General features: G+C 36.6%; 2 protein-coding genes across 2 annotated transcripts in view; one reads left to right on the forward strand and one right to left on the reverse strand.

Moving 5' to 3' along the window:
* Nucleotides 1–6,939, reverse strand: part of LOC135216734 (transcriptional regulator ATRX homolog) — a 216,205-nt gene extending 209,266 nt beyond the window's left edge. Inside the window, exon 1 of the mRNA XM_064252200.1 lies at nucleotides 6,599–6,939. The gene's annotated coding sequence lies outside the window, so the exon portion shown is untranslated. The remainder of the gene's footprint in view (nucleotides 1–6,598) is intronic.
* Nucleotides 1–11,115, forward strand: part of LOC135216735 (uncharacterized) — a 29,888-nt gene extending 18,773 nt beyond the window's left edge. Inside the window, exon 3 of the mRNA XM_064252204.1 lies at nucleotides 10,393–11,115. Coding sequence (XP_064108274.1) covers nucleotides 10,393–10,839 — 447 coding nt within the window. The 3' untranslated portion in view covers nucleotides 10,840–11,115. The remainder of the gene's footprint in view (nucleotides 1–10,392) is intronic.
* Nucleotides 11,116–19,957: the final 8,842 nt, after the last annotated feature.

Genomic DNA, 19,957 nt, shown 5'->3' on the forward strand with positions numbered 1-19,957 from the left:
CGCTAATGAAACGCAATGAAGGTCAGCTACTGACGTGGTGACCTGGTTGCGTTTACACCGACTTTAGGGGCGTTTATTGATTGGCTACCCGATTGCGCATTTGCTCCCTGCTGCGACAGAGAGGCCAAGGGTTTACTGTGCAATAAACAGATACGGGAATGATGTCTTTATTTATTTCTGTTCGTTTCGGTATGTAGCTTCCACAAACAGTTTAATACAGTTTAAAAGCATTCAATAATGATTGCAGGATCTCAATTTTGAACCAATTCTCTTATCTTGAATGGTGCCTATCTTTAAAGGCGCTGAATGTTAATATCTTAATTGTTTGAAGCTTACTTGTTGACCAGCAGTACTGGCGACAGAAAAATAACTCCGATTTTTATATCTCATGTATAGGACAAAAAACAAGTCATCTTGTTAAAACGTAGACCATTCCACTTTTAACCGGTTCAGTTATGCTTTTATGACAACCAATTCAGGCTTTAAACTCAGGAAGTCTGTCTTTCACCCTTGATGTATAACTGGGACTCAGCGGATGCAGTCCAGAAAATTCTTATTTCATGTACTATGTGTTATATATATATATATATTTATATATATATATATATATATATATAGAGAAGAGAGAGAGAGAGAGAGCGAGAGAGAGAGAGAGAGAGAGAGAGAGAAATACAAACCATATCTGATTTTTCAATAATGCCCCGCTTAAAAAGAAAAAAAAAAATAACGGCACTGCTGAATAGCAAGACTGTTCACTTTTACTGCAGTGGCGTTCGTAGAGGTTAGTGTAACCGATGAAATTCGAGCAAAAAGGAAAAAAAGTTATAAGCATTCAAGTAAGACTTAGTTTGAAATGAGAGTAGCAGGAGCATCAACCAAGAAATGAGAGCAAAGAGCTTTGTACTCGTTTTCTTCCCCAAGTGGATCCAACACGCAACACAAAGGGAATCCAAGGGTCATTCATTGTCTGTATGGTGTTTTTGCTATGCAAGGAACCAGTGGTTATTCAGTAACGGGACCAACAGCTTTACGTGACTTCCGAACCACGTCGAGAGTGAACTTCTATCACCAGAAATACACATCGCTCACACCTCAATAGAATGCCCGAGAATCGAACTTGCGGCCACCCAGGTGGTACGCCAACACCATAACGACCACGCCACTGAGTGTGAGCTATGTGTAATTCTGGTGATAGAAGTTCACTCTCGACGTGGTTCGGAAGTCACGTAAAGCTGTTGGTCCCGTACTCCCGTTACTGAATAACCACTGGTTCCTTGCAACGTAAAAACACCATACAAACAATGAATGACCCTTGGATTCCCTTTGTGTTGCGTGTTGGATCCACTTGGGGAAGAAAAAGAGTACAAAGCTCTTTGCTCTCATTTCTTGGTTGATGCTCCTGCTACTCTCATTTCAAACTAAGTCTTACTTGAATGCTTATAATTTTTTTTTTCCTTTTTGCTCGAATTTCATCGGTTACACTAACCTCTACGAACGCCACTGCAGTGCCGTTACTTTTTTCTTTTTTTTTAGCGGAACATTACTGAAACATCAGATATGGTTTGTGTGTGTGTATATATATATATATATATATATATATATATGTATATGTATATATATATATGTATAGTATATATATATATATATATATATATATATATATATATATATTGATGTTGAGCCATTCTAATATCTGTTCATGAAAAGACAAGGATTTCCATCCAGTCTACTAGAAAATGTATATTATGTGTACTTGTGAAAAAATCATAATTGAAGGTGCTAGCCTTCATACTGAAATTCCTATATAAAACAAAGTTTTATGATTCACAATATGAAGAGATTTGTAGACTAAGGTCGATAAGATTCAAATCCCCTTAGTCACAAGAAGCAAAAAAAAAAGAAGAGGCATCGTTATGTTCCACTGACTCACTTTAAATTGGAAAACTTAAGCACTAGAGTATGCTGTGGCTGATAAGATAACCTATAATAGAAGGTCCTAGATGATCAAAGTTAGACATACCAACCCTCGCGGAAGTCTAGCACATTCTGAAAATCCTCCCGCATTGGCACTCGATTCTCCCGCATGTAGATAAAATCTCCTGCACTTTATTTGTTGCTCCCGCACTTTATTTGTTGAAGTTTGTAATTGTTACTAATGCTTATTTTTCAGTAAATATAATTATTTCCTGGAATATTTTAATAAAATTGTTCAACACAATCTCATATTATCATCGAAAATAATATATTTGAACAACGAACGTTACGTTGCTAGGGCCTGTCAGTTTGTGATATGAATTTGTAGCGGCATTATACTAAAAATGAAGTGGCCCCGCTACAAAACACAATACAACAGCAAATGGGAGACAAAACACCCTTGCATTACAAAAGATAAGGCAGATAATTCATTCAGCTTGGTGCAAATTGTCTCCGATCATTTTCTATCGAACATCAAGGTGAAGGGAATGTAGGTCGTCATATTACTAGCAAGAAACACAAATCCAGGGCCACTGCTGTTAACACACAACCTAAGATGGACACATTCATCCCTCAAAACAAAGATTAAAAGGCAGATATTCCTCATACTAATTAGCTATTTCGCTTTTTATTTCTTTTAATAAAAAGTGTATAAATTATTACCAGTGATTATATTTTATTATTCTATCGCTCTAACAGCGATCTTTAGTTTTAAAAAGAGCAGCAAAGACTAATAATTTTCCTACCATATTTTATTAGAACGACATTCTGTCTTGGATTTATGAACTTCCCCTATTTTTCCTAAATCTCCAGCATTTTTTTTTACTGCGTTAGGGTTGCCTATTCTTTGTATGGCCTTTTTTTTCGCACAATAAATTGTTTTTTTCTTATAATATCCAGCAAAAGTTTCAGGTAGGGTTGACAGGTCTGTAGTGTTCAAATGAAAATTATTGGTGACAGGGACAATGGTCAATGGACCTCTATCATGAAAAGCAAAATCAATTTTCACTACTTAATTTAGCAGTAACTAATGCTCATAGATAAATCAAAGCACACACATTTATATTTTTATTTATATTAGAAGTCACGTTGTCACCATGATCATAATTATTATCTTTAAGATTTTATTATTACTATTAGTATTGTTATTATTACATAACTTTTTAGTCTTATCTGGACTATCGTACCATCAATATCATTATTACAACTGTTATTATTATTATTTTTGTTATTATTACTAATAATAATAATAACAATAATGATAATACTAATAACAGTTGTAATAATGATGATATATAGTAGATAATACAACAACTACTACTACTACTATGATCATCATCATATTTATATATTCATTTTTTGTATTACCTAAACATATTTACAAATATATTACCAATTCAAGCAACGAAGACATTATGATGGGGCCAGATGGGCTCCCAATCACAGTGGGCCCTGGTGCATTGCACCTCCTTAGCCCCCAGTATTTCCTCCACTGTACTGATTAGTTCATGAGGGTAGTGTATGTATGTATGTATGTGTGTATTATTATATAATATAATATATTAATATATTATATTATATATATATTATGAATTATATAATATATATATATACTATAAATATTATATATATCATATATATATATATATATATATATATATATATATATATATATATAATATATATATATATATATAATATATATATATATATATATATATATAGATATAATATATATTTTTTTTTACTTGCTTTCAAATATTGTCTCGGAAACTGCAATGGCGTAGAGCTTTTTACTTGTATATTTACTTACTTGTTTTGTAACTTTTTCAGTTTCTTTAGTCTTTTCTGATATACGTATGATAACTGCTTACTTAGAATGAGAGAGAAAGGGAAGTAAGCAGAGAAGTTGAGATGCGAGGATGGTTGGAAGTGAGGTAGCAGGTAGAAAGATGAAAATAAAGAAAGCTGAGAATCCCCCTTGCGAACCCAGACCCTGATTCCCAACGGCTTTCTGTCAGGCGGCATCTGGCAGCGGCGACGACGTTCAAAACTTGTAGTCGCACCATGCTAGGATCGAGAGGTCTTTCTTTAGGTCTTTTGGAGCACGCATTCATTTTCATATATTCCGCGTGACTAGACCAAAACAATGAATGCTTCATTCTATTAACTACTTTACAAAAGAAAGGTCGACACCACGATTGATCGTGCGGCCTTAGCCTTTCCTTTATCTTGAGATTCACAAAGGGAATGCCAAATAACTGCGCAGTGGCATGCTACGTTGTCGCATTATCGCATACGCCAAGTGTTTCCATCATTTAACAGAAGGCAACATGTAGCATGCGACGGCTGGCAACATTTTGCCGCATAACCCGACGCATGGGCCGTTGCCTAGTATTGAACACATCCCACCAGTCGCGGGAAGGATTTGATGTTGAAAGCAACAAGATGAATTGGGGGCAAGAAAAAACCGTAGAATTTATAGAAGAATACAGGAAACTTGCTGTTCTATGGGATATACGCTTGACAGAGTACAAGAATAACCGTGGTAAAGTAAATGCACTACGGGGATTAGCAGAGAAATTTAACTGTGACGTGGCAACAGTAAAAAAGAAGATCAAGAATTTACGTACTGCTTTTCGCCGTGAGTGCAAAACCCTAACCCAAAAGAAACCTGGAAGTAAATGGTTTGCCTATGACTTGCTGATGTTCCTCCTGGATGTGGACAACCCAAGGCCTGGCTATTCTACTGAATTTGAGCCCCAGGCTGAGCAATCAGTACGTGTTGAGGTAAAGTTATTATTATGTAGATATTAATATTGTGTTTTACTGAGGTATAAATTATCAACCATGACTTCAGTATCTATTATTTGTTAATTTCATCTATCCACTAACAGAGTAACATAACAGTAATTTAATTTCTGTGCATATGTTGGGAAAACAAATCAGTGGGCGCATGCTTGTTGTCGAGCAGATGTATTCATCACTGAGAATGGTGTTCTTTGCTCCATTTATTTTAAGCTTCAGGATTACGAAGATGAAATGACGTCACGATTACTAGGAAGTGCAAGTCCGGTAAGTCGTCGGTTGCATGATAATATGTACCGAATAGTGAGTATAAGGACATTTTAGGTTATGAAGATCGTTAGTGATATCGAAAAAGAAATGTGCAGTTACCTATTTATGTTGTGGTTTTGATAGTAATAAAAATAATTAGGCTTCGTGTAACGAATAGTTGAAAGTAGAAGAGTAATAATGATGCAGTGCTTTCATTTGAAATAAGGATTCCAAACCAGGAAATGTGTTTTCGATACTGTTTCAGGTGCATTTAATGTAGAAAGTATTGATTCGAGATGTGACAGCTGAAACAAGGAATCGTTAACAAATCGCTCGCGAGCTTTAAAGTGTTATGGATGCTGGCACAAGTTACCTTCAAATATTGACAGCAGACGACGCAAATTTCCTGGAAATGTTCCGGAGAAAGGAAACCGCTCAGTAGTTGATGCTGATGTATAGGTGGATAATGTAAGCAGGCAAAATGTTGTTTTGAAGGTTTGAAGGTGAAAGTGAAAAAGCTTGGAGAAAAATGTCACGTAAGGGAAGAAAATGCCTACATGAATAAAAATTGGTCGAATTTTGTCGAATGGCAAGTTAGCGTCAGGTTGGATTATTTATTTATTTATTTTTTTTTTTTTTTTTTTTTTTTTTTTTTGTTTTTTTTTTTTTTTTTGTAAAACTCAGATAAGGACCATCGTTAGCAAGACAATCTTGTGAATGGAGTATTTACACTTAGAAATTCAAGTCTTAAATACAATATATTAAATACCTGAGGATCAAAAAGGGGTTTCCAGTGCCATGCGAGCGCACCCTTTTAAGCGTCTTTTACACGACACAAGTAGAAAAGTAAATCAAGTGTGCAAGTAACTTGTTATAAGTTACTTGCCGGCTGTAAACATATATTTGCCTTTCTTAATTAGGCAAGTTAAGTAATTAGCAACTTGCCAAGCAAGCAGAGAGGCATGGCAAGTTAATACTCAGCAGTAATATTTTTGGGCAACTTGCCTCCCCTCCCTCCACGCTGGCAAGCTACTTGTCACTTGGCCTGTGTGAGCAGGTACTTGGTCTTGGTCGTATTCTTCTCCAGGTCAGTTGCCGGACAGGAATTGTGCATGACACACTTTGTTTATTGCCTAATTTTGTGTTTTGTACTCTCTGAAATGCCTGCAAGGTGGACTGGGCAACTCACATACAAGTTTGTGATGGCATATAAAGAGCATGAGTGTCTGTGGAACATGCATACTGAAATACACCGAAACAAGCAGGCACGACAAAGCGCTCTCAATGACCTACGTAGGAAAATGGAAATAGAAAATTTTGGGATAAATAACGTAAAGCAGAAAATTAAAAGTCTAAGGGCAACATTTCAGCAAGAACAATAAAGTAGAAATGTCAGAACGATCAGGTGCTGGCACTCGAGATTTGTATAGGCCTGCAGTGAAATGGTTTCCATTAATGAAATACATCTTGAAATAAGGTGCACTGAAAAGCACGTCACATAGCAATTTGGTAGGTACATTTTCAAAGCTTGCAAAAAAAAAATAAATAAATAAATAAAATAACTTACCAAATTTGTTGATGAGGCTCGGCTTATTGTTACATCCCGTAAAAGAATGAATCGGCTCTCTTAAACCAAGACAGTCGAGGATGATGAATATCCTCTACTCCTGCTTCACTTTTCTTAGATTTTTCCACTATTATTAACTCTTGCCTAAACACACTTCAGAGTTTTGATTTTCTTTCTTAAAAAATCAAGGTTAGGAATGTTTACTTCCAATTAAATAAGAGCATCTCTTATTTCTTGAAGAGCTACATCCCGCTTATTACGATTCATATATTCCAAACATTTAAATTCCTCGTATTTATCCAAAAACTTCATTATATCCTCGGTATTCCACTTCTCTGACATGATGATCCTTCTGAACGCAAGTGACAACTGGGAAAGTTTGCTTTTGCGCGGGGATAGTTACTGGCGCCAGTAGCTCAAGTGTCCGGACAGTGGCCAGTAAAGTAGCCGGGATTTCAACTCTACTTGCCACTATTCTGGACAGTAAACTCTCCAGGACAGTTTACTAACTTTGCCTTTGCGCGGCGATAGTTTGCTGACGCCAGTAAACCTATCCCCGTGTAAACAGGCCTTAAAGTATCCAACAGCCATTCAGAGATGACACACCCTTGTCCTAGACTCACTTTTACAACAAACCAGTCACTCCAATTTACATGCTCTGACACAATTTACTTCCATTGTAAACATTTGTAACTGCTTTCATGGCTTTTTTTTTTTCATATACGTTCTCAATACTTCACATTACCTATATCATTATATGGTAAGCTTTTTTCGAGGTCATTACATGTTGCATACAACCTCCTCTTACTTTTTAAAACTGACATCACCGTTTCATAGCAAAAACGTTATCGACACCCTTTTCCTAACATAAACCCAGAGTTCTGCCCTCATCGGTTCCTTTGTCTTGTTTTACACAGTTCTTTCAAAGTCCTACAGCTATATCTGTATAATTTGCACAGTAAGCTCGTCACCTTTAATACAAACGTCCTTTGATGTCCAATTCGCTCTACCTCGGGAGTAATATATTTTCATTAATGTTAACCGAAATATATTTTTTTTATATAAGAAATTCATCGGCTCATGGGGCTCGAACCACGGAAACCTAGAATTCAAGACGCACAGTGATGCGCTTTAGCCTACAAAACTATCTTGTGGGCTAAACTGCGTCACTTTACCTCCTGAATTCTGGGTTTCCGTGATTCGAGGCCATGAGCCGACGAATTTCTTATCAACAAAAATATTCTCTTTCGGTTAACATATATGAAAATATATTACTCCCGAGGTAGAGCGAATTGGATATTAAAGGACATTTGTAGCTTAATGCTGGTATATGAATTACGGTGATATGATACTATTCAATATATATATGTATATATATCTATATATATATATATATATATATATATATATATAAACAAAGCAAGAGAATGTACAATGTATATGTGTGTTCGAAGGAAATATTAAAGAAATTAAGAAATATGACTAATTCCGGTTAATGCACCCATGGTTTGCCTCGCCTTGTTTTATTCGAATACCCGAGTTAATCTTAGACAGCTGTGCCTTACCTGGAAGGGATAATCCAATTATAATGCCGTTTGCAGGCAGGCATTAAAGCGGCTGCACACCCTTAACATTAACCAGGGAGAACAACAACGCAGATGAAAGTTTATTTTTTTCACTGAAATTGAACTGAACAGGACCAATCAAGTAGAATGTTGGATTAAAAAAGTGCCGCGAGCGTGTGAACACATTCTTGCAACGAATTTTTTTTAATGTATATCTCGTGTTAATTAGAGTAATGTTTATTATATTTATTTTAGAATGTACTGCAATTACGGATTGCAATATAAACGCGAAGTTAGGCATGGCTCTGTGGAAGAATTCAGGAATCGCTGCTTCCATAAATGGAGATTGGCACCTGCCGCCGGGGGTCTGCCAGGCTTTTTCTAGGTCTTGTTTGACGCTTGATCACTCTTGCCCGAGTTTTTTCCTCGTTTCATGATGCACCAACATGAGTGCCGTACTGAGCGATGTCAGTACTACATATTGTGTCAACAGAGGAAAGAAACTCAATCGCCATTTGTGCATAAAAGCCCAAAACTTTGAACTTGAGAGCTGAATTCCACATGTTTCGCTCCCCAGTAACTAGACCATTTATTTATAGAACAATCCGTTGGTGGCATCTGGCGATCTTACAACGGTTTTCGGTATTCTTGGCCCTATAATTTCAAAAATTCTGCTTCAGTTCATTGTATTTCCTGGTTCCTTCAGTTGGGATTGTCCTTTCAAGGAGGGATGGCAGAGAGGGAGAGAGAAAGTATTCTATCATTGATATCATTGGGTTACAATTAGTCTGCACCCTTCATCGAGAAAAAGTAATGCCTGTTGGAGGACATAAAATGAAAATCCTTAGAGATACTAGCCAAGAAATTTCATTGGAAACCTGACTAGTTGCTTCTAAGAAAGAAATTGCTTCATCTCTTAACAGTGACGCGAGGTACTGTTACATGTAACATTTGACAGAAGGAATTTTTGCACCGCACCACATACAATAGAATAAGTAGCAGTTAAAGAGAATAAACGTATCAGAACCTGCTGGCAGAAAAAAAAAATTCAACGACCCCAGATGAGCTATAACAAACCTACACAAAGTGAAGAAAGTGCTGAATCATGTACTCAGACGAGAGGAAATTACTTCACCAAATACACATGACATTGCTCCAGCAGACCACTACCCGAGAAGAGGTTCTGACTGAACAAACTGCTGTACTTTATCAGAATAATATGAGGAAAATATATGTACAATTTTGAAGCATGGAGATCATTCATATGTAAAAACATTTTAAATGATTAACTTTGATAGGAACTCTATATGCAGGATCATAAATATTGTGTATGTAAAAAAATGTATCTCACGCACTTTATAGAAGAAACTTTACATTACCGACGGGTGATAGAAACAACTGCAACAAAGGAATCAGAAACTGAGAGGCGGGTGTGTCTTAAGCCTTTGCCAAAAGTTTCAAGGAAACGGCGGAGGGTCACTTAAATAGCACGGAACTTAAGGATACTTTTTTTATAACCCATGTCATCAACAGATCAGTGGCTTCGTTAGTTCTCACAAGTTTTACATATATTTATTAAAAAGATTTATAAGACTCGTTTTTTCATTAGCCATCACTGACTTGTTTACAGTCTGTTTGGAATGTGTACTATAGTTTCATGTTTGAGTTTATGACTTGTTGGATTGTAATGTGGAAGAGAAAGTAATAAAACAGTGTAAAAAGTTAAGGGAGAGACACAGTTATTGTGCAAAGTAAATACTGTATATTGTACATGATTAATAATGCATGAGAAGAAAGAAGCAGTATTGTTAAATATAAAAGTAATTCATTAGTATATTTCAGGTGGAGAATTCCTTTTGTGGTGAAAAAAAATTGGAATGTATTAATAATTTTCTGACAGATTAAACATAAATAAAAGAAATTAATAATATAGATAATAAACACCATTAAGATTGTATTGTTTATGATGATAGATATACGTTTTCAGATGACACTTCGACTGAACTAATAGTCTAGCCACAGCTTGTTTTGTTAGAATGGGTAAAGGTACTTTAGGTTAATGCAGTTAACAGTAAACTAAACAATGTTTAGCCACTGCAAATAGGTAAAGTCAGCTAGCCACACGCCTAAAACCTATATTGATAAAGTATTACTACAACATTCATCAAGTAAGCAGAATATGCAATTTGTACTTGGTTATAATGAAGCCTCCCATTTTATGCTTTTCAGGTTACGGGAGCGGAATCACATGGGGATGATAACCTTGCATTTGATGTGGAAGGTGATGGTACTCAACATTCTGTGGACTCCCAGAAATCTACAAACATTAGGGAAAATTCCTCCCCAGTCGACCCGATTCCCATGAAAAGACCGAGGAGACAAATCACCGACGTGACAGCTGCCGCAGAGGGACTGATAGACCCGAACAAAGCCATCAACCATCCAGAACAAGTTGACGAGGAGTGTGGAACCTTCGGCAGACACGTTGCAGTTCAGTTGAAGCAACTACCCACTACTCAACGCATTTTGGCCCAGGATGAAATCCAGAAAGTTTTAACGCGGTACAGGTTAGCAGCAATCAACGCGGGTCCCACAGCGTCACCACAGACATCGGTTTCTGATAATTCCTATACAGATCCTGTAACGATAGTGAAAGAGGAGATCGATGAAATGTAACCAATTATTATTTTTCTAATTAAAATAGCAACGCGTTTTCCCGTTGATTATCGCTGCAGTAAAACACTTCACAGAGCCAGTTTATTTGATACTTTTGAATGGTTTACTCGGGTAATCTTATGACTAGTTCAATAAAGTGATAAATATTTTGCAACACTAGTATCAGTCACCTATTTTTCACAGCTAAAACTGCTAAAAGTTCGCATCAGGGCTTCTTTGGTTCAGTATCTATGTTAATTGAGATTATAATGTAGTCAATAAAAAACTACAAAATGGAGTTGCGTTGCATGTGTAATAAAAAGTTTGAAAAGACGATATTACTTCTGTTGTTACACGGAATAGCCCTAGTGTCTCAAGACAGTGTAGTCTGCTATAATACTTGCTGAAGCCCTTCATTTATGGAAGGTTGGACTTCCTAAATTATACAGTATCCAAATAACTAAAGCTTAGAATGTGTTAAACGCTTTAAAAAAAAAAAACGAGCGCATTTGACGAGGTATGGCTTCCGGCGAATAGCTTAGAGGGCAAGGAGGTTAAGATACTGATATTTCAACTGACATTTTGACGTCACCCATCGGCTAAGCACAACCTAGGATGAGTCTTCCTTAGTGCCTGTTGCCAAAATGGTTTTAGAATGAAATAAAAATAGAAGTCCTCCGTAGGGGAGTCGTGCTATTGGTACACCTCAAGCAGTGCACTGTGAGCGTTACTTAACGTTCTTTGCAGCGTCCCTTCGTCCCCTCGCTGTAACTCCTTTCATTCCTTTTACTGTATCTCCGATCTTCTTATCTTTCTTCCATCTTACTTTTCACCCTCTCCAAACAATTGTATCAGTGCACCGAGATTTTCCTCCTGTAAACCTTTAAAACTTCATTTACTCTTAATTCCTTTTCAGCGATGAATGACCTCATAGGTCTAAGCGATTGGTCTTTGGCCTAAATTTTATATTGCTTTCCTTCCTAAAAAATAGGTGTTTAATGAAAGCGTTGAAAAAAATCAACCTTTTCCATCCATCGCAAATGTTGAAATATCGACGCAACACTACCATTCACTGTTGACCTGTTATTACGCAGTTAAGAGCCTGTAAATATACTCAGCGATTTTTCCTTTGTTATCAAGTTCCAAGAAAGACTGCTGCGCACAATCGGGGCGAAAATATTTTCACGTTATTGACTAAAACGTCCTGATGCAGTGCGAACTTCCACAAACTAGTACTAATCAATGTATATCGGAAATGGAAGCCGGTGGGTTGGGCTCATTATTCATTTACAAGTATACTGACCAAAATCCGCCTTATTCAGGATTTCAGTTTATAGTTAATGCATATGGTATGCTGACGAAGTGAGAGAGGGGGACCCATGGTCTGTTTAAGATCTTGAGGTGGTGCCTCTCTCTCTCTCTCTCTCTCTCTCTCTCTCTCTCTCTCTCTCTCTCTCTATCAGCAGTTCCACCATCGCGGCTTTAGGTTGTTTATTTTCGGTGATATTTTAAGACCTGTTCATTCTTATTGCAGTCTACAGAAGGTATGCCAACGATCCCAACGGAAATGCAGCACAATGGTGTTTTAGCTAATCCTGAATTCGGATTCAACTGTGCCTTAAAAATGCTACAAAATAACTCTTGGAATTTTCTCGTCTGTCAAAAGGGAGCGACAGACAGACAGTCTTGGTTTTAGGCAGTTCACACAGGCGGCGATGCGACGCGAATGCATTTAATTTTTATAAGGCCGTTTACTCAGAAAGCTGGAAATGTCATAAATATTTGTAAAAAAACAAAATAATAATAATAATAAAATCAATAACTGAACAAACAAACAAAAACTGAACAAATAAATAAACAAGCAATGATTGTCCACCAATACGTAGTTCCACAAAATGCTCTTGTAACTATGAAAATTTTCTCTAAATATATGAGAGTAATGGAGAGGAAAATTGTATGAAATCTCTTGGTAGATGACTTCATGGCTTGTGTTTGTCAGTTGGCCCCTAAACAACCACAGACATAGTCCTACAAATTTTCATGTAGACGTTTGCAAAGCACGCCTGTTTGGAATGTCAATGAGTATTCTTGGGAAACTTCCATCAGCTGACACGTATTGTGAAAGTTTGCAACCTATTTCCTAGAACATAGTACTTCGTTGCATCATAATGGTGAATAATAACAAAAGATACTGCGATTAGAAAATTGCATATTCCTTTTACTGAGTGTTTTTACAGTACAAATACATGAATACAGCCAGTGTATGACGTGTATACGCCGTGGGCGACCACATACCTGCCAACGTTCTCCCCTGACCTGGCTCTGTAATTAGAGAAGGTTCTCGCGTTTCACGTTGTGTGAAGATCAAGTCTGTACGTAACTGGCGACAAAAGGAAAATGATTTAGTGTTCATCGATAAAACTCGCACTGAACTATCAAAAGCTTTATGCGACTGTTCCTTACATAGTCCATATTGTTACGCATGGTTGTCTGATGCTTAAAAATCTGGACGCTATCTTTTATTTGGAGGAAAACCATGGGGACTTAATGCATTTAACTATCAACAGTACGTTCAAATAATTAATTTGTCCTTGAACAAAATGTTAAAGTGATTTACTGCTAATAATTTTGGTTTAAAGATATTTTCCAGACACCAAAATAAGGTAAGTGCAACATAAAGTTACTTTAAACGGATATATATATATATATATATATATATATATATATATATATATATATATATATATACATATAGACAGATAGATAGATATACAGCAAAACTATTTCCTAGACTAACGTAGGTGCATACTTGTCTAAACCCAAATGCGTATCCGGGGGAACAGTGGTCGATGGCTGAAAGGTAAGAGTCAGAGTTGGCCAGTAGTAAAGACACAGGAAAAAAATAAATAAAACTCATATTTTGGCAAGGAAAAAAACATTAATTTACAGTTTTGTTTATGTTTTCACGGTAATCCCTAACGGGCTAGTACTAAACACGCCGCCAAGGTGGAAACCCTTGCTGGGTCACTATCTAGGAAAAATGAATGTAACTTTTTTTACTGGGATTCTATTTAGAAATATTTTCGCATGTGTGGCCCTTTATCTTAACAGCTGTATTTTAAGAAGTTGTACGAAAGAAAACATAAAATAGGAATGCAATGTGATTTTATCACATGCGGACGAATCTTCAAAAATTAGTCCCAAGAAATTTTAACAAGAACGTGCAGACAGGTGACCGAGAGTACAGTCAGTACCAGTAATCTCATTAGGTTAATCAACCATGAGATTTCAGAATAAGCAAGTAGACTTCGCCTTGAAGGTAGTGTTGATTACATGACACATCATTCACATGTACCTATCGGAATTGATATATGAAGAAAAAATAATGAGATTGTTTGCTGGGATGGAATTTAAGTATTAACAGGAATCTTTACTTTTTCACTGCAACTACTCTTGTGCCATAAAAATCTCAAAAATTATGGCAAAACATTCTACGAAGTTTTCCACATATAACGGCAAACTTCATTCATATGAAAAATGCTAAGCAAATCTTGCCTGGCAGAGAAATACTGCATGCATCTGGTAATAAACTGGACAAATAAATTGAGATTAACATGAGAAAGAAAGCATCAATTGCACTAGATCGTTGTGCATAGCTCTTGGTCAACCATCCAACTATGAAGCTTATATTGCTCTGTAACCATCGTAACTTTCAAAATGTTAATTTGAAGAAGAATATCTTCCTCCCGGGCTTTGTGATCTACACATACAATTGTTATGGATATCAATCGACAGGTGATGTTCTGTGTTCGGTCATGGGAAATATTACATTACTCCCTTTTAATTGGTGCGCCATCTACGCCAGTCATCTTGGAATGGATAGCCTGCAATGTAATCGTTGCAGGTTTGGTGTATTCTACAGGCACGTGAAGTAAGTTGCCAGTTCTTTATTATTATCTATTATTAACGACCGAGTGATAGCGAACCAATGTTCAGTATATTTGCGTAAACGACTCTACGTATTTGTTGATGTTACGTGTCAGTTTTGTTATGCTTGTTACAGGTATAGAACGACGCTGATAGCTTCAGTTACTTAGTTATAAACAAACCAAAGATGAAAACTACGCTTAAGCAACAATTGATGAACTTATGGGCCTTGCTAGACCTCTTTGGTTCCAGTTGGTATTACTCGTTTTCCTACTTGTTTATCGCGGCTGATCCAGGAGCAAAAGTCCGTGCTGTCATAAGGCCAGCTCATTCATTAGTCTTTTTTTTTTTTTGGGGGGGGGCATTTGAAATTTGTGAAAATAAAATAGTATTTACTATGCTGTTTCTTCTTTCTTCCTGAATGTAATCTAATGTATGCATAAATCTATAGCAAACACTGACACACACACACACAAAGATGATGACAAGACTTTTGTTCGTGCGTCATTAGATAGGTTTAGAATAGTAATAATACTCTGGGGGAACAGTATCTGGCAGTATTGCTTCTTTACTTTTCTACGTATCTGTCCCAATGAGTTGCGACGTAATTACCAAATACAGAATATTGCGATGTTTGTACTACAGCGTCATTTGCGATCGCATGTGACACTGGTATCTTAAATCAAAACAAAAATGACAATTCCATATAGGTATCACTATAATGAATAAATGTAAAAATATAAAATAAGGTTTTGGCCAAATAGTTTCTACGAGTGGAGGCAGGATCTGCAAGGTTAAACTACATTTGGACATCGTGCTAAACTCAGTCGTCGAGACACATTTAGAAGTAGAAATCATCTGGCAATCAAATTGCGTCTCTCTCTCTCTCTCTCTCTCTCTCTCTCTCTCTCTCTCTCTCTCTCTCTCTGGCATTGCTGCAAGAGAGGTTTCATCCAATACATTTAGCTCCACGGCTAAAGTAAGTGCATAGAAGGTCATTGAACCAGGTTAGACTCAGCCAAGGAGGTTTCAGCGCGCCTTAAATGTTTCTCCGCCTCACCTTCATTTTCCTGAACCAAGGTTCTTGGGGTTCAGCTGGGTGGCTAAGAAGCCGCTGTCCTTGGCGTTGTTGCTCTTGCTGTGTTTGTTTTGTTCGTTGTTTTGTTAACGATAACGACGAATCTTGATGGAGCAAAGCCTTTTCATTCTTCTACAAATGATATTTGAACTTCTAATTTTCACGATTATATTCTGTTCTGGCACCAAAATCATTTGTTATAGCAGGAATAATAAACTATTATTCACTATGCTCAGTGCAGCTGTCAATGTCAGTCATTAAGATATCTAATGAACTAATTAAAAGATTGGTTTGCACTATCACTTGCATAACAACACTCGACACCACGGTACACCTGTTTAGTAACAAAACCTAGACGAATTCGTAACTGACAATGTTTTGACAGGGGTGATGTAATGCTTCCAGGTGCAGCTATTACGAAAGCTAACAGGGGTCCAGGCCAGACTTTTGAACGCTATCATATTAGTTGAGATGCATAGAACTAACACTCTCATCCCAAATCAGTGCTCACAAACTTGCATCAGAGGGCAGTGTCTGGTTTGGAAATTTTCTGTTTTGATAGTTAAAGAATGTGCTGGGTATAAGTGCCACATTGAATTGTAATATCAATCTGGCGTGAGAGGGAGGAAGGAGAAATAGATGTTAAACCTGTAATAATTTGTGTTAGTTCAATCGTGTTAGAGGAAATACACACACACACACACACACATATATATATTTATATATCATATATATATAATATATATATATATTTTTATATATATATATATATATCTATATATATAGTGTTAACTTGAATTGAAAACCGCATACAATTAGTAATATGCGCAACGAAAGGATTAAATACAAAATACCAACATCAATAATTACTCCATTGGTCGGGAGAGACGTCATAAAGAAAAATTAAACGTTAATTTGCTTGGTCCAGCTCATAGGACTATGCTGTATAGACGAACCACTACGGCAGCTATGCTTTTTTTCTCTCTCTCTTTGATTATTATTAGGATGTTATTTTTAAAGGGAAATTAACCATCACTGTGAAATATATTTCGAAATCTTTCTATTCTGATGTTTATTGTAGAGTAAGGAATTTTGCAATCTAATCTCTATATAGGCTCAAATATTTGTAAACAAACCCGACGAAATAAAAAAAGCTAGCAGTCATTTCTTCGCATTTTAAGGCTTAGGCTTTAGATCGATCCTGAGAAAGAATAGTTAAGTAAGGAATGCTATAAAGTAATTTTGACTTATTTGCAATAATTATCAGTATATGCTGCAGAATCCGTAAGCACAGGCCTAGCCCTTGCTAAGATTTTTTTTCCCCTTGCTGTTACCATTCTTAAAAGCAATTTTTTCCTCGCCGTGGTGGTTCGATAACTTTTACCATAAAGACATTTTTCATATGTACATTCGAAAACAATATGAGCTTAGAGAAATGTTTAAATGATATAGCACCTAACCAAATGAATAATTTGATGGCATAGGTCTAGCCTAAGCAACCAAATTTCATTTTATTGATATTAGCAATCTATGAGACATTTGGTTCGATTAAAACATACAGTAAACCAAGGTTTGTTACACAAAAAATACGAATATTTTTCACTTCGATTAGAGTAATAGAGGTTCTTTTCTAGGATTGGGTTAAGCCGTCCTAAATTTAATACTTTCACGGTAATTCATGTTTGATTAAAAGACGAGACTTGTTGACAAAACAAGTAACCTACACATTTACTTACTCCTAAGCCTGTTTAATAACGGACAAACACGTTTTTACCTTATGTGATGTGGCATTTATAAGATGAATAAAGTTGCGATTTCATAATAGAAGTCGCCATTGGCCGTAAGTGCCACAACAATATGTAGAAAGTATGACATGTTCACACAGAAACGATTTGCTAGAAATAAAAAAAAACTATTTTAACCTATAATCGAATAATAGGAACTTCGCTGAGAAACCAATTATTTTGTTTAACAACTCTAACTGCCTTGATGTCTAAAACCGAACAAATATGATGGCATAGACCGTATCATATAAGCCTACATACATACATACTGTAGATAATTCTTAATAACTAACAAAATACATCGGGCGTCCTCATGCGTCACATAACATGCTTAAGACGAGACTGGTTGACACATCTAGTGTTATGACCTATTGGCCTATATGCACTCCTAAGTATTTTAAATAATCATCAAGATCGTTCTTCGTTTATATCATGTGACATGTACATATTTACGATATTCTGAGATCAAAATTAAATTGTCACTACATTTATGTGACAATAATATGCTGAACATAAATGTTAAAGAGAGGAAGCAGATTTACTGCCACGACGACATATATCTGATTAGCACAAAATTAAGGATAAATAAATTCTATTGTGGTTTTACGGGCTGCTCTGTGAGCAAGAGCCCGTGCTGACACAAGGTCAGCTTAATCAAAAACAACATATTGTGGGTTACCTGTGAAATGTTATCCCATTTTCTCCTAAAGAGTCGACTTGTTTTTACTATTTTGGCAACTATAAGCTGCGCATCGTACCATTATTGCAATGAGGATAAAAAAAAATCACAATCGCATTAAGCCCTTGTTCGATTTGCGCGGTCATCAGTCGTTTGATCGCAAGGCTCTGGTGGAAGACCACAGAACTACAGATGGCATCAGATATTTACCCTCAATACGCGTTTGAACGGGACTGCTTAATCTCAGTAAACTGACCTCGCCATTTCCTGAAGGCTGACGTCAATAGTCTAAAAGACCAAGAACAGAAATATCACTTTTATAAAGTAACCTTGATTTTAATATCCATCCTTTGATTGGAGGGAGAAAATCACTAGTCTTCTTTGCTGCATGAAAGATATGTATTATCTCATCTCTCTCTTGCACACACACACACACACACACACATATATATATGTATATATCTATATATATAAATATATATAACTAATAGTAGGTATAATTCTAACGTGGGGGCAGTAAAGCAAATTGGATATCAAACATCATTATTAGCCTAATGTATATATATGCATGTGTGTGTACATACACACACACACACACACACACATATATATATATATATATATATATATATATATATATATATATATATATATATATATATATATGTGTGTGTGTGTGTGTGTGTGTGTGTGTGTTCATACGTTAAAGGTCTGTCCACACTACGAAACATTGTTTGGAAACAAATTTGCAAACAGACAAAAACAGCTAGCCTTGGTCCTAACGACAATGTCTTCTTACCTCATTTTTAATTCTTATTTTTCTCATCTGAAGAATTTCGTCAACGCTGAACGAAGAAGCAGAAATTTGAGTTGAGTTGAGTTGAATATAAAATTTAGGCCAAAGGCCAAGCATTGGGACCTATGAGGTCATTCAGCACTGAAATGGAAATTGACAGTAAAAGGTTTGAAAGGTGTAACAGGAGGAAAACCTCGCAGTTGCACTATGAATCAAGTGTTAGGAGAGGGTGGGAAGTATGATGAGGAAAGAGTATATGAAAGGAGGTACAGTAAAAGGAACGAAAGTGATTGCAGCTATAGTCTTGCCACCGCGACGAGACGTCTCTGGCGTGGCGTTGAAAGATTTTTGTTTGTATGGTGTTTTTACGTTGCATGGAACCAGCGGTTATTCAGCAACCAACGGCTTTACGTGACTTCCGAACTACGTCGAGAGAGAACTTCTATCACCAGAAATACACATCGCTCACTCCTCAATGGAATGGCCGAGAATCGAACTCACGACCACCGAGGTGGGACGCCAACACCATTCCAACCACGCCACTGATACGCTGTTTAAAGATATGCCCTGCTGCCAATTTTACAAAAACAACAACTGACACGTGTGTGACAGACCTTTGGATGTCTTTGAGACATACCCCGAGGCTATAGCTATAAGATTATTGTAGGGGCTTTTCATTTCCAGGTACTTTAATCTCCTTATTCCGCCCTGCTCTCGATCTTTCTCTCTCTTCTAAATCTTACAGCTGTCCGAGCGAGAGCTTTTTATGGGATAACATAAGCCCTCTATTCGCCTTTTCATCTAGAAGATACCTATTTACTTTGTATACGATTGCCTTTTCTCAGCTGTGAAGATGATGTCTATCCATGGCTGTG

This window comes from Macrobrachium nipponense, chromosome 6, assembly GCF_015104395.2.
Source record: "Macrobrachium nipponense isolate FS-2020 chromosome 6, ASM1510439v2, whole genome shotgun sequence".
In the NCBI taxonomy this organism is placed as follows: Eukaryota; Metazoa; Arthropoda; class Malacostraca; order Decapoda; family Palaemonidae; genus Macrobrachium; species Macrobrachium nipponense.